At 46.9% G+C, this 15,025-nt stretch overlaps 1 protein-coding gene and 1 pseudogene across 2 annotated transcripts in view; one reads left to right on the forward strand and one right to left on the reverse strand.

The window, feature by feature from the left end:
* The first annotated feature begins 6,624 nt into the window (after window positions 1–6,624).
* LOC142452662 (galectin-1 pseudogene) lies at window positions 6,625–7,095 on the forward strand (annotated as a pseudogene).
* Window positions 7,096–11,562: 4,467 nt separating this feature from the next.
* STX11 (syntaxin 11) overlaps window positions 11,563–15,025 on the reverse strand; it is a 35,862-nt gene continuing 32,399 nt past the window's right edge. Inside the window, exon 2 of one of the 2 annotated variants that reach the window (XM_075554435.1) lies at window positions 11,563–14,812. In XM_075554435.1, the coding sequence (XP_075410550.1) occupies window positions 13,947–14,807 (861 nt within the window). In that variant the 5' untranslated portion in view covers window positions 14,808–14,812 and the 3' untranslated portion in view covers window positions 11,563–13,946. The remainder of the gene's footprint in view (window positions 14,813–15,025) is intronic. The other variant, XM_075554434.1, reaches the window with a different exon arrangement.

The raw sequence follows: 15,025 nt of genomic DNA on the forward strand, positions 1-15,025 counted from the left end.
AGAGAGAATCTGACAAGTGATGGGGACTGATATATTCTAGCTTGGGGGCAGCCTCTCAGGGGAGTTGCCTCCTCTTCGGACCTTGGGTGAAATGGAGACTGGGTGCTCCCTCCTTGCCGGGCCAACCAAAAAGAGCTGCTGGAGTCCATCTTCACCGCACAAAGTTCTGGAAATTCTCACCACCGCCAGTCCAGCCTCTGATTCCCGTTGTGTTCGAGAAGGACGGTTGTCCCATAGTGTTTTCAGTGGCTGAGTTGTTCCATGTTGATTGCCAGGCTTGTCTTGAGGTGGCGCTGGGTGGCCTGGACCGCCAACCTTTGGTTGATGGCTGAGCACACTAGCCATTTGTATAACACACCGACCCCACCCCACACGATCACCAAAATGAGGCTAAGCTCTGGGATGGATGACAGCCTCTCTAAAGCGAGGCAGAGAAAGAAGGCGGGGCCACCAGCCACGTCCTTGCTCACGAACAATGTCGGTGAGGAGGTGAACTCGACTCAAGAACAGGAAAAATAGATGTAACTCTATGCTTTCATGCTACCAAGCTCCGGGGAGCAGTGCCCTCTCCCCCTTTTCATAGTGACCTTCACCACATTGGATGGCTTGTGGCTGGGTGTGTGCAGGTGTGGCCGTGGAGAGGACAAACACTTTCAACCAAGTCCAGACAATATCTGGGTGGATGGCAATGGATCGCCTCTTTCTCCTGTAAGATGAAGCAGAGCGCATGGCACGCTGCACCTGAATGCATGAATCATTCCATTCCTCTCTTTGCAGTGACGTTTCAGGAAATGACTCCGTGGCGCATTTGGTCCCCTGGCATCGAATTCTATGTGGAGATCAAATGATGTGCTTTGGTTTATGCACACCGACAGATTTGAAGAGAACGATGTCTGTGTATGCATTGACATTTTTTTCTGAGTAAAAGGCCAGCTCAAGCAAAGAAACAATAGACTAAATGAAGGAATAGCGTTGTTCTGCCTCCGTCGTCATCTCTACTGTTGAGAGAGAGGAGAATGCCGAGGACAGAAAGGGGCATATTCCCCCTCGGTTAGGCGTGATAACAAGCAGACCTACAACAAAATACATTCAGATGCAACTTCATACAAAAGTCTTGCATTGTGAGAAAGTTGGTAACATTTTTAGGTGTAAAAGATGTTTACTCGTAATATTTTGTAAATTCACTTGCCATAATGAATTTAAGTCTAAACAAAATTATATCATAGAGTATCACGAGATATAGTAACATCAAATAAGGCCCAGAGGGCCTACACTGAGCAAAAAAGAAAGCCTTCTCTTTTAGTCACAACCTGCGGCCCTATGGACATGATGGGCCAATTAAGGTCTATCCTCACAGTTTCCATTGGGGAGCACGCAGGGCTAGAGTTGGTTCACAGGAGTTGGTTTTTAACAATTCCTACTTGCCTTTCTGATCCACCTCCATTGTATACATTATTTCTCCCTGCTCTTTGCAAGTCCTGGGGTCAGTTGCTCACTTTCTGCCCTACCATCCAGGTAGAGCCAGGCCATTTTTCTTCCTTCCCTCTTTTCTTCCTTCCTTTTTGAATGTTTATTTTATATTGCAAACTCATCACACCATAAACTTATTCATTCAAAGAATTTTTTTCCCCCTTCGGTCTTTCTGTCTCTTACTGAGAAGTTCAAGGTCAGCAGCTAAAAGGAGGCCAGGGGCTGACTCTGGAATGGGGAAGGAAAGGATCTTCTTCAACATTTCCTTGGACCCCATTGTGCTCTATCTGACCATATGTTATTTTTGTAAAACATGTAGACAAGTAACATTTACTGAGTTGACATTTTTCCTGTTTACAATTCAGTGCCACCACTTGTCTGTCAGTGTGCTGTACTGGGGTGGCTTGTGTGTTGTGTGATGCTGGAAAGTATGTCACTGTGTTTCAGGTACCTGCAACGTCACCCAAAGTGAATAAGTTTCAACAGAGCTTCCAGATTAAGAACAAGCTATGAAGAAGGACTAAGCTGTCCACTCAGAGAAATTGGCCCCTGAAAACCTTATGGATAGCATCAAAACATTGTCAGATGCCAAACACCTGAAGAACATTGTCAGAGAGAGTGCCTGAAAATGAGCCCCTCAGGTCAGAAAGAACGCACAGTATGACTCAAAAGAGTCAGCCATAGTAACACAACCTTCAGGACCTTCCTGTGATGAAGCAACAAATGCAAACATAAGTTAATCATCAGGATTGGGATATATGGAAATATGAATCTAGGAAAATTGGAAGTCAGCAAAAATGAAATAGAACTACATAGAGATCAATATTCTAGGTGTTAGCTGAAAAGGACTGGTATTGACCATTTTGGATCAGAAAATCATATGATTTACTATGCTGTGAATGACACAATCTAGAGAAATGGAATTGCATTCATTGCTAAAAAGGGACATTGCAAAATCAATCTTGAAGTACAATGCGATTTGTGATAGGATTATATCTGTCTGTTATCAAGGAAATCCAATCAATATGACTATTATTCAAATTTATACACCAACCAGGAAAATGAAAAAATCAAGAATTCTACCAACCTCTTCAGGATGAAATTGATGAAACATACAATTGAGATGCATTGATAATAATTGACAATTGTGGAAAAACAATTGGCAATTGGAATGCCAAAGTCAGAAACAAAGATGAAGTCAGGAAATATGGTATTGGTGATAGAAATGAAGCTGAAGATTTCACAATAGAATTTTTCAAGATCAGTGACTTGTTCAGAGCAAAAACCTTTTTTCAACAACACAAAATGTTAGTATACACACGGGCTTCCTCAGATGGAATACATAGAAATCAAACTGACTAAATCAATGGGGAGAGACACCAGAGATGTTCAACATCAGCAGCTCCAAAGAGGACAGCAGCTGACTCTGGAACAAACCATCAGTTGCTGATATGTAAGTTCAGATAAAGCTGAAGAGAAAACAAGTCCAGGAGAACCAATACATGACCTTGGGTATATGTCACCTTAGTTTTCAGAACATCTCAAGAATAGATTTTCTGCATTGAACACTAAAGACAGAAGAACTGAGGAGCTGTGAGCTTACTTCAAGAACATCATTCATAAAGAAAGCAAACGGTCATTTAAAAAGCAGGAAAGACTAAAAAAGATCAAAATGGATATCACTCGGAAACCTGCTCTTAACCATTGAGAACTTACGGCAAATGGAAGAAAGGAGGAAGTAACAAAGCCAAACAACATTTCAAAAGCTCGAGAAGACAAAGTAAAATATTATAATGCAAGGTGCAAAGACCTAGAGTTAGAACACCAAAAGGGAGGAAATTCTCAGTATGTCTTAAACTGAAAGATGTAAAGAAAATAGTCATGCCTTGAGTTGCAGTATTGAAAGAATCTATGGGCAAAAGAGCGAATGATGCAGGAAACATCCAAAGAAAATGGAAAGCGTGTACAGTCCCTGGACCAAAAAGACCTCGTCGACATTCCACCATCTCAGGAGACAGCATATGAGCAAGGACCCATGGTGCTGAAGAAAGAAGTTCACACTGCACGAAAAGCATTAGCCAAAAAGACGGTTTCAGGAGTGGATGGAACACCAATGGAAATGTTTCAACAAGCTTTTGAAGCCCTGGGAGCACTCACTCATCTATGCCGGGAAATTTGGAAGACTACTATGTGGTCAACGGACTGGAAGAGATCTCTGTATGTGCTCACTTCAAAGAAAGGTGACCCAACAAGGGCTCATACTACAACAGTATCATTGATATCACATGAAAGTAACATTTTGTGGAAGATCATCCAACAATGGTTGCAGCAATGCATTGTCCAAGAGCTGCCAGAGGTTCCGGCCAGATTCAGAAGAGGCTGTGGACCAAGGGATATCATTGCTGATGTCAGAAGCAGCAGTTGAGAGATCAAATGCCACGTTGCATTGGGTAAATCTGCACAAGACCTCTTTAAAGTATTGAAAACCAATGTATTGGAACTGAAGCGAATGTACCAAGCGACAATTCAAGAATCTCAATTACTACATGAATCGTGTTCTATAACCACTACCAACACCCATTGTCATACTTTCCATCCTCATAGGAACTCATGCCAAACCAACAAGCCCCTCTTTTCCCTTCATTCCCAACCCTGTGAACTTGACCACCAATTCTCAAGTGATGGTCTGTGGGAGCAGGGGCAACATTGCCTGTTGAAACTGTGGTTTCCTTTGGGGAATGAAAACATGTTGCAAAGTCACTTCGAATATTGACAGTGGCCAGGGCAAGGAGCTAAAAATACTCGAGTTTACCCCCCTGATAAGATGCTGGTGGTTTCGTGGTGGAGTTGTCACGTTCCTTGCTGCAGACTCAGGCTTGATTCCCAGAAGCTCATACATGGGCAGCGACCATCTCTTTATGGAGGTCGGTGTCCTGCTAACTTGCTGAACGGATTTCAGCCGAGCTTTCAGACTGAGAACCTCTGATCGGCCTGCTGATCAACTTGCAAAAAGTGGCCAATGTCAACGCTATGATCCCACCAGCCACGGATTTTTTGGTTTGTTTTATTTTAAACTTTATTTCAACATAACTGTGCTTACAGAAATACACTCGTAATGGTTAATAGAATGCAATTTAAGTTTAACTCATCCTACATAATTTGGACCAAAGACTTGGTCCGTGATTTCAGATTCAAAACAAAACAGGGATTTGCAATCAGGTTTATTTTGTCACCGATTACAAGTACAAATATATAAAAAGATTCTGCTGCAAAGGGAGGCAGCAAGAACCACGAGGAGTTTGCCTTTGGTTTGCTTCAGGAAAACACCTGTTGCACTGTAAAAGTTAAAAAAAAATCAGTACAACAATTGTGTTGCAGTTTTGATGCCAGCTTATAAAAAGTTTAATAACTAATGAATGCAGGTTTCGGGGTAGAGCCTGTACACAAAACACAACCACTGTTAACACAGTAAATTGCATGAAGATTGTAAATCTACACACACCACGATTTGTGTCATTCCTTGCCATCGAATGAACACTAACATCTTGATTCACCTTCTGAAGCCAACAAGGAACCTGGCTAGAAAATGGCATACTGACTGTAAATGTTCCTGATTTATACAGGAAGGAAACAGTGAAGCTTCATCCCCTGCTGCTCAGTCCAGAACGGATCATGTACTACATGTTTGGATTGGGGCAGTGTTAGTGCCTCAACTGCCGGGGGGCAGGAGTGACCACTAAGTTCCAGCGAGTTTAGGCGCTGAGGCAAGAGGGTTGCTGGGTTGAAAAGGGATCCTGGCGCAGAGTTGTTAGGGTTTTTGATAAACATGTGATAAAATTTCTGCAAGCAGCTTGGAGACAGCAAAGACAGGACTCGGTGTGAGAGGAGGTCCTGCAGGAAACGTCAGTGGAGCACCACCAGCTTCTCATGGTTTCAAAATCCTGCCATGGCCTGTTATGCTCCTGTTATGCCCCTCATCGGGCCTCTGATAATAATCTGTGAGCTTTTGCTTTTAGCTCTTTGTGTGTTTAGATTCTTCAGCTTCTTCACCCTTACTGCCGACCGGCCCGGCCCCAAACCTTCCAACTCTTAATCGCCTTCTTTGCCCTATCTCAGCAAGAAATATTTCAGACAGAAAATGTCGCCCCATTACCAATATTAAGAAGTTTGGAATGTTTGGGTTGGGTCTGAACTAGGCAGCCCCCGTTTGGACCAAGCTGAAGCAGGTCGGGGCCCTGCACTGTGCTTCCCTGCACATCCCGAAGATCAACAGCAGCCTGCACCAGATAAGATAATTGCCAGATAAGATAACCAGTGAAACCAGATGTTACTGGTTCAAAGAAAGCTGCAAGGAGTCCACAAGCAATTCTCCGGATTTCCAGACCCCATATGCTAATTGCCCTACATTCCTCACCACCCCTTTTAAACCCTCGCCCCCAGCTGCTGAGCATGACTTCCCTGACCTGTTGGCCTAGGTCATGGAACCTCCTCCCGGAGCTCCCCTCCCCCTCCAATAAAGCTATTTCTGTTTCTGCTCTCCCTTGTCCTGTCAGTTATGTCTGCCTTCCTCCCTGTTCTCCTCCCTGTCCCTCAGTTTCGCCTTTACTGGGGCAAGGCATTCTTTCCAGAGTCTATGCTCACAGGGCAGGCTGCCATGGGGTCATCGTGGGTTGACATTCTTACTAGCACTCATACAAACAGTCCCCAAATTCCAAAGCCCATGTGACTTTAGCAGTGACTTTAAGAAATAAAGGGCCCTCCCTGGAAGACTAGAGCAGTATTCTCAACCAGTGATGAAGGAGGCTTATCAAGAAGGCTTAGCCCACTTTTAAAGTTCTGGAGATTGGGCCAGGCTGGGCAGTACTTAGTTCCATCGTGCTTGGGGTCACCGTAAGTCTGGGGCAAACTCAAAAAGGAACTCTCAAGGACAGGATAGAACCACCCCTCTGTGTTGGAGTACAAAGCCCTGAGGTTCCCGCTCAGAGAGGCTAGGGGTTTTGAGCTGCTGACCTCGTGCTTAGCAGTCCTGTGAGTAAGCACTATGCTACTGGGGTTCCCCAGCAGCCACTGGCAACTCGGCTGCATTAAAAGAACAGAGATGATCTCTCCTCTCGGTGGAGTCTTGGGACAGCTGGTAGATCACCTGCCCAGATCACCTTGCACTTAGCCATGGCCTGTGGTCTGGTGGCCAGCAACCTGAACCTCAAGCCCGGGACCTGCCTCCGGTGCGGGGCCAGGTGGCCCCCGACGCCAAATGCTTCGTGCTGAACTTGGGCAAAGACAACAACCTGTGTCTGCACTTCAACCCTCGCTTCGACGCCCACGGTGACACCAACACCATCGTGTGTAACAGCAAGGACGCCGGGGCCTGGGGCGCCGAGCACCGGGAGACCAACTTCCCCTTCCAGGCTGGCAGTGTCGCTGAGGTGTGCTTCTCCTTCGACCAAGCCGACCTGAGCATCAAGCTGCCAGAGGGACACACATTCAAGTTCCCCAACCGCCTCAACCTGGAGACGATCAACTTCCTGGAGGCCAATGGCAACTTCCAGATCAAGTGTGTAGCCCTTGAGTGAAGCAGCTGTGTCCCTGGACCACAGTCCCCAATAAAGGCAGCAGCCTTGCATCGCCCTGAAAAAAAAAAAAAAAAGAACAGAGATGCTTTGGTTTCCCAGGCAGTTTACTTTTCCTGGGTTAGTGCATATTCTAAGATCTTGCCACTTGGTGACACTTCTTGTTTGTCAAGGTTCTTCCATAAGTCAGATCACAAAGTGTTGATAATGATCGTGAGAAAAGATGTTACCACATCCATGCCCTTTGGAAGCTGTGTGTTATCAGGGTAAACCATGGGCAAGGCCAAAGAATGAACTCGCTAAACATTCTTTCCCCAACAAAAAGCCTTTTCTTTGTCAGGTTGTGGTACTAATTTCTTTTAAAAGAATTAATACCAGACTGGTCGGTCCCCCAAGGAAACCAAAAACTAAACTCTGACTGGGCCAACGCTAACGCATGGTGACCTGAGTTTCAGAGAATAACTATTTATGGAAATAAAGCCTGGAGCAGCTCGTAGTTTCAAACTGCTGACCTTGCAGACCACAGTTCAAAGAGTAACTAGTATGCTACCAGAACTCCAAAGGAGGCAGATATTGAAGATGTCCTAAATATCCAACCATTCCAAGATGTTGCAGTGCTCCGTTTCTCCACCCTATTCCTCGCCTTAATATATTCTCTCACATCTTTGAGTTTTTCGAAATGGTTCTCATGGTGATGATTGCTGCTAAGTCCCAAATCCAGAATCCACACTGCTGTCTGGAGGGTCTCCCTCATCCACTCACGAGGCTGTGGCCACTGGTGAAACTAAGGCAGGAGGTGATCAAGCGCCACTAACAGGTCCTGCAGAGGTAAGCCAAAGGCAGGGGCCACAGCCAGAGGCCAAATATAGCTGAAAGCCAAAGCAGGTCTTCTCAGCTGCAGCCAACGCTGAGTCAGGAAATGGAGATCACAAAAGGGAAGGCTTTCCGGGAGGTGTGGTTACTGTGTTTCAGCAGCTCGGACTTTACAGGAAAACAGATGATTTAGTAAGTCCAGTGAGGCAGAGACTAATTATACAGCCTCCTTAATCCTGTTATGGCCAACTCCCTCCAAATGGGATGCATCACAAAAGGGATTCTGGCTAGAAGGGGGGGCCTGTTAAGCCATTGACTTTCTTTTTATCTAGGGGGTGGTACTTCTTGCTACTCACTAGAGATTTGTTTTCTTGATTTGGCCTAAAGTAGTCTTCTGAAAGAGTGGGGGCACCTGCAGTCTGCCAGCCAGCTGGCTCCACAGGCCTGGGCTATACAGAAGCAGGGCAGCTGGCTGCACCACCTCAAAGTTCAAGCACACCATAGTTGATGAGTCAATCCTGAGTCATGGAAACATGTGAGTCAGAAAAGAACTCAGCTGCCCACAGATGGGCTTTGGGTTTCCACTCTGCACTCCCCCCTCATTCACAATATGATTGTTGTTCATTGATGCCTGATAACTGATCCCTTCAACACCTCGTGAACACACAGGCTGGTGTGGTCTTCCATGTGGGTTTGGTTGCTTCTCAGCTAGATGGCTGCTTATTTAACTTCAAGCCTTTAAGACTCCAGACGCTATATCTTTTGATAGCTTATGCTCCCACTTTGTCTTCAGCGATTGTGTCGGGAAGGTGAGCATCATGGAATGCCAGTTTAATAGAACAAAGTGTTCTTGTGCTGAGGGAGTACTTGAGTGGGGGCCCAATGTCCATCTGCTACCTTAATACTAAACCTATAAATATCTGTACATAGATCTATTTCCCCACCATCATAAATATTTCACATATATACATACCTGTATCTAGATATCTATAAATTCCCTTTATCTCCTGGTTCTTTCCTCTATTTCTTTTTACTTTCCTCTTGTCCCACTACCATGCTCAGCCTTTATTGGGGTTTCAGTAATTCCTTTCAGTTACATTACCCTTGATCAAGCCCTACCAGGTCTCCACCCTCCTCACCACCGATTTTAGATCACTTGTTCCTTTGTCCCCTGAGTTTAACCCACTTCCTTTCTCCCACCTCCCCTCTCCTATGTCCCCCTGTAACCGTCAGTTCATTGTTTTCTCTAATGGATTGTCTATACAGGTATGCTCCCTTCTTGATACGCTCCATTTTGGGGGGTTCGGACTTCACTGCTTCCTCCCATATGACCTCAAAAATGTCCTCTGTTGCAGTCTGCTCCACAGAAGGGTCGTGGGGAGATGAGCCAGTCAGGATGCAGCATAGCAACGATAAAATATACAACTTTCCTCTAGTTCTTAAATGCTTCCACTCCACTACCCCCACTATCAGGATCCCAATACTACCTTACAAATCAGGCTAGACCAGAGAATGTATACTGGTACAAATAGAAACTGGAAACACAGGGAATCCAGGACAGATGACCCCTTCAGGACCAGTGCTGACAGTGGTGATACTGGGAGGATGGAGGGAGGGTGGGGTGGAAAGGGGCAACTGATTACAAGGATCTACATATAACCTCCTCTCTGGGGGACAGACAACAGAAAAGTGGGTAAAGGGAGACATCAGGAAGTTTAAGATATGACAAAATAATAATTTATAAATTATCAAGGGTTCATGAAGGAGGGGAAGGGGGAGCGGGGAGGGAGGGGGAAAATGAGGAGCTGATACCAAGGGCTCAAGCAGAAAGCAAATGATTTGAGGATGATGGCAACAAATGTGCAAATATGCTGGACACAGTGTTTGGATGTATGGATGGTGAGAAGTATTGTATGAGCCCACAATAAAATGATTTTTAAAGAAATAGAGAAGAACTCAGTTCCATTGGGCTGTTTGTTTGTTGTTAGCGTTTGGCTGTGATTTGAGTGAAAGCTTCCAGAACAATTGGGTGTTCCACTCCACGATTCAGACACATTGGATTGGTGACACTGATGAAGAAAGAAGACATTGACTGCAGTCCCCACAAAGTAACAGCTCTCCTGCCTTTCTCCCACTGTCCTTCCCTTCCTGTCCACCCTCGATCCTTTCCCATCCTCCCTAGCCCTCCTGTCCCTTTCTGCATCCTGGGCGTTATGCTGATTGTTTGAAGGGATGCTATTGTTCACCTTACAGGCCTATTATGTGGCTGAAAGGTAAGGCTGGGGTGGTGGTGGTGGGAGGGGTGGTGGTATGTGTGAATTCATTTCCAGGTCTGAAGAGTGACTAGGAGCCATCATCTGGGATGAGAGGCGGGAGTCCCGTTCCATCTGTCTCCATGAAACCAGTACGCCTGGTCTTTTAAAATAAGAATTTTGAGGTTTGTCCCATTTTTCCCAATTCTCTCCAGGACCTTCTCGGGCCTTTCTTCTCATGGCGGTCAGCAGTGGTTTCCACAGGGTTTTTCAGATCACCAGGCCTTTCTTTCAAGGTGCCTCTGGGTAGACCTGAACTGCCAACCTAAGCACAGTAACCCTGTGTACCACCCAGGGACGCCTGGCAGCGCAATGGGAGGGCAATTTAGGACCCTAACTGGAAAGCTGATGGTTCGAACCCACGCTCTGCTCTGTAGACCGATGTGGCAGCGTGGTTCATTAAAACTGGACAGCCTTGGGAACCCTATGCAATTGTCTTACTCGGTCCTAAAGGGTCCGCTGTGGGGCTGAACCAACTTGACAGCTATGGGGTTGGTTTGGGGTCATTTTCTTCTTAAAGGAGCCCATGCTAGCACACTGGGTAAGCACCTGAACCCACCTGAGACTCTGAGAAAGACCTGAACCCGTGGGAGAAAGTTATGATGTTTCCCTAATAATCCCCAGGCAAGCTACGGGGCTGTTCTCTGTCCTATCGGGTGACTGTGAGTCAGAGTCAACTCGGTGGCCCGTGATGACAGCAGCATTGCCTTATTGAAATATGCTTACAGTTAGTTTCCGAGCAGCACGTTTCTGGCAGGCCCTTTTCCAGGTGCATGGCACACTTGATGGCCAGTTTGGGCTAAAAGACTCAAGGCCTCACCCAGCCATGTTTACCACACAGCCGCCTAGTGTTTCCACTCAACCTCCCTCATGTCATCAATGAGCTTCAGGATGCTCAGTAAAGTTCGTGAACCTCATAAAGATAAATCTTTGGAAATGCCATGAGGAAAATCCAATTGCCAGAAAAGGGCATGAAGTGGAGTGTGGGTCAAACATACCAATGGCTGTGAGGATAATGGGGATCACACAGGGCTGGGCAGTGTTTTGTTCTTTGCACATAAAGCTGCCAAGAATGGGAGGCCAGTCTGTGACAATGAACAACAATGTGGACCAGGGAGTTGAGGCACAAAGATACTGGTTTAAGGAGCAGGTCTGCGCCTGATAGCTATTATGTGGTAAACTCAGGGTTCAAACCCATCAGGGGGTCCAGGTCTGGGCTCTTAACCACTATGTGAGGTTATTTAAAAGCAGGGGAGAAAATGCTTGCCTTTCCATAAGCAAGAGTTTGCCAATTAATACACAAAAGTGTTTTGTTTGGACCTCATTCTCCAGTGTAAAATGCAGGAAATGAAAGGACATACAAAGCCTTCAAACTCCTTTGCTTTTATGAATGAGTCTTAAGAGGGTAATAAAAGGTGACTTACACTTGGTTTCCTGAGCAGCACATTTCTGGAAGGCCCCTTTCCGGGAGACATGGCACACTGGATGGCGTTTAGACTAAAAGACTAAACTGTTAAACAAGTTTAATTCGCCAATTCTTGTTGGAACGAGCTGATGCTGTTAACATATATCCTCTACCATAAAATATTTAGCAGAATGACTCCTCAGTCTCCCAAAGAGCAACTGGTGGGTTCAAACTGCTGGCCCTCTGGTTAGCAGCTCACCTGTGGGTGGCAACCCACTACATCACCAGGCCTCATTCAATGAAGTCAAAGTTGAAACAAACCCTGGAGTTAGTTGAGAAAGAAATCTGAGCTAAGCTTGGCGTGACTTGGTTTCTAAATTCCTCATATTTACCCATGAAATTATAAAGCAGACATAGACCTCTTCATGGTGATCAGCAGGTCAGTCAGGGAGTTCTGAGTTCACATACACTGTTTACTTCCTTTAAAATGTTAACTTCTGACGGCTGCTCTGAGAACTGCGACTGCTGGTTAGCCCCTGCGCTCATTCAGCAAGCGATGCGTAGAACATGGGAAGAGTGACTCAGAACCAGGGTGAGGTGTGGAAGGCCATCCGGTTATGTAAGTGAAACCAAGTTTCTAAGACCTGGCGACGTTTGGCAAACTAGTATGACTCAGGAAAGAACTCGTGTAACTTCCTATAGTTTTGCACTGTTGTTTTCTTTTTAAAACCTTGTAATCCCATCCAAATGTTGTAGCATGAAATAGCTCGTAAAAAGCTTTTTAAAAAATGGAAATAGGAAACGACCAAGATGTATCAATACATTCACATACATAAAAAGGGGCCTTTTTCAAATGCAATATTTACTATGCCTTCTTGAAAACCAGGATTCTTTTATTTTAAATTACTCCATTTTAAGACATGAATGGTCAACAGTAAAGCAAAAGCAGTACTTCCAGGAGCATGACTTTATTTTCTTGTTCCTTATGTCTTCGGCCTTCAACATCTGTCTTTACACCGTAACCAGCACGGAACTGTTCACAATCAACTCTTAATCCCAGCTGGGCTGGAGAGAAGCAAAGCCTGGAGCAAGAGGAACTCAAAACAAGGAAAACAACACCAGTAACCAAAAGTATCCATCTCTCTGGCTATGTCATACTTAACAAAATTAAACTAGTTTTTATGTACTCACATTGGTGAATATTAGTATTTTACACTTCCATATATGTGCGCATATATAAGTAAAAAGGTAAAATTTAAATTATTTTATCAGTGAAAAAATATATAAAATGTGACTTGTACATACTTCAATTGAGTGCTTGCTCAATGCTCAGTGCTTAAAAATATCTGGATAAAAATTCCAAAACCTGTACTGGTGGAAGGTAGTCTTAGAGGAGAGGTGAGGGCATTGTGCGGGTTTAGTGGGACTGGAGAGGGCAGGGAGTAAGAACAGAGGTACTTCTAGGCTAGAAATCACATAAAACAGAAGCATGAAGGGGGCTGTTTTTCCCCAGGTCAATTTCACAAAAGTGGAATAGAACCCCAATCCCCCAAAACCCCAGCGCCTCCTAGTCAATTCCAAATCTTAAAAACCGTAGCCACACGCTGGCTTCTTCAGATCCTGGCTTCCTCCTGCACACCTCGTGCCAGAAGAGAACTGGGCTCCGTGGGCTTTCAATGGCTCTTTTCAGAAGCGGATCGCCGTCGTTCTTCCAAGGTCCCTCTGGATGGGTTCAAAACCTCTCAGTGCCGGTTAGCAGCCCACTGCATGAACTGCACCACCCAGCGATCTTAAGGACGCTCTCGGGCAAGGCACACAAATCTTTTAAGTTTTGCCAGTGAGTTCACAACTATTAGGAAATGCTGAACTGACTTCCGCCTGAGTTTTCCTGAGACCAGGGCACATGCCTTGCCCACTGTCAGTCAGTCACTTCATTATTTGGTTCTGAGGGCAAGCATACACGGTGTGTGGTCACCCTACATCATCTCAGTAGGTTTTGCTCATGCCAAAGAGCCCCGCGGCAGCGTGGTCCTGCGGGGGCTGCTACGCTCAGGGCCCGCAGTTTAAACTACCAGCTGCGCTGCGGTTTCTCCCGGGGACCAGGCTTTCTACTCTCATGGGTGCGGTCTCGGAAACCCGGTCTCGGAAACCCACGGCGGGCAGGCCTCCTGGGTCCACTAGGGCCGGGATGGATCAGGATTGCCTCGATGGCAGTGAGCTTTTGAGTGAAAGAAACATCGACAGTGTCAGCCTCGGTGCAGACACTCTTGGGCTGCAATCTGGAACCTTCGATTTCTCTCTTGAAAGACTGAGCTCCGAGGCCACCCGGGAGGCCCGCCTTGGGTGGCCTTTCCCGCTGGGGCCTCGGGCTTGCTCCTAGTTGAGGCAGGGGCAGCAGAAGCAGCAGATGGTCCGGCAGGGGTTCTTCTTCGTGTACTCCACGGCCTTGCGCACCTGCGCCTTGGCCTCACCGGTGTAGTCCAGGGTCTGCAGCACGTTGTGCTCGATGACGTTCAGCGTGTCGGCCTGCTCCTCCACCAGCACGGCCATCTGCAGGAAGAGCTCGTGCACGTCGCGGATGCGGCTCTCCAGGCGCAGCAGCTCGCGGTGGCGAGTCTCGATCTCGTTGAGCGCGGCGCGTGCGCCCTTCACGTCGGCCAGCAGGTTCTCGGAGAACACGTCCCACTTGCCCTGCTCGAACATGTCTTCGATCTGGTCGCCCGAGACGTCCTTGCCCATGATCTCGAGCTGGCGCTGGATGCGGATCTTGCAGTTGGCGCGCTGCTTCATCTCGGCCTGGTTGTAGTCGTGCATGGCGCTCTGGAAGGTGCGCGTGAGCGCGCTGTACTGGGAGCGCGCGATGCGCGCCACCGCCGAGTGCTCGCCGTGCTCGGCCTCGGCCTTCTCGCTGAGCGCCTTCATGGCGCGCAGCTTGCGGTGGATGGCCTCGCCCCGCGCCTTGATGTCCTTGGCGATGGAGTTGGTGTCGCGTTTGATGCTGCTCAGGCGCCGCATGGACGTGAGGAAGCGGGCGTTCTGCTTCCCCAGGCGCTTCACGTCGGCCATCAGCTGCTGGTTCTCCACCTGAAGCTCGTGGATGTCTCGGTACAAGGCCTCCAGGATGTGGTCCGTCTCGAAGACGATGTCCTCGTGGGGGGCGTCAATGTCGTCCTCATCGGGGAACTGCTGGTCACAGTGCCTGGAGTAATCCAGAAGCTCTGCTAGGCGGTCCTTCATTTTGCCTGCAAGCAGAGAAACGGAGGTTACACTTGATCCCTAGCGAGAGTTACATACTTCACATTCACGGGAGGTTCACGAACCTCTTGCTCAGCGCTCAATTCTCTATCCCTGACTCCGGTGAAGGAGCGCAGTAATCTACGTGTGCTTTCCTTGGCTTACATGCAAAGGAACCATCTGACCTCTCGGCTGGACGAAGACGGTTCTTTCTCTTTTCT

The sequence above is a fragment of the Tenrec ecaudatus genome, chromosome 7 (assembly GCF_050624435.1).
Source record: "Tenrec ecaudatus isolate mTenEca1 chromosome 7, mTenEca1.hap1, whole genome shotgun sequence".
In the NCBI taxonomy this organism is placed as follows: Eukaryota; Metazoa; Chordata; class Mammalia; order Afrosoricida; family Tenrecidae; genus Tenrec; species Tenrec ecaudatus.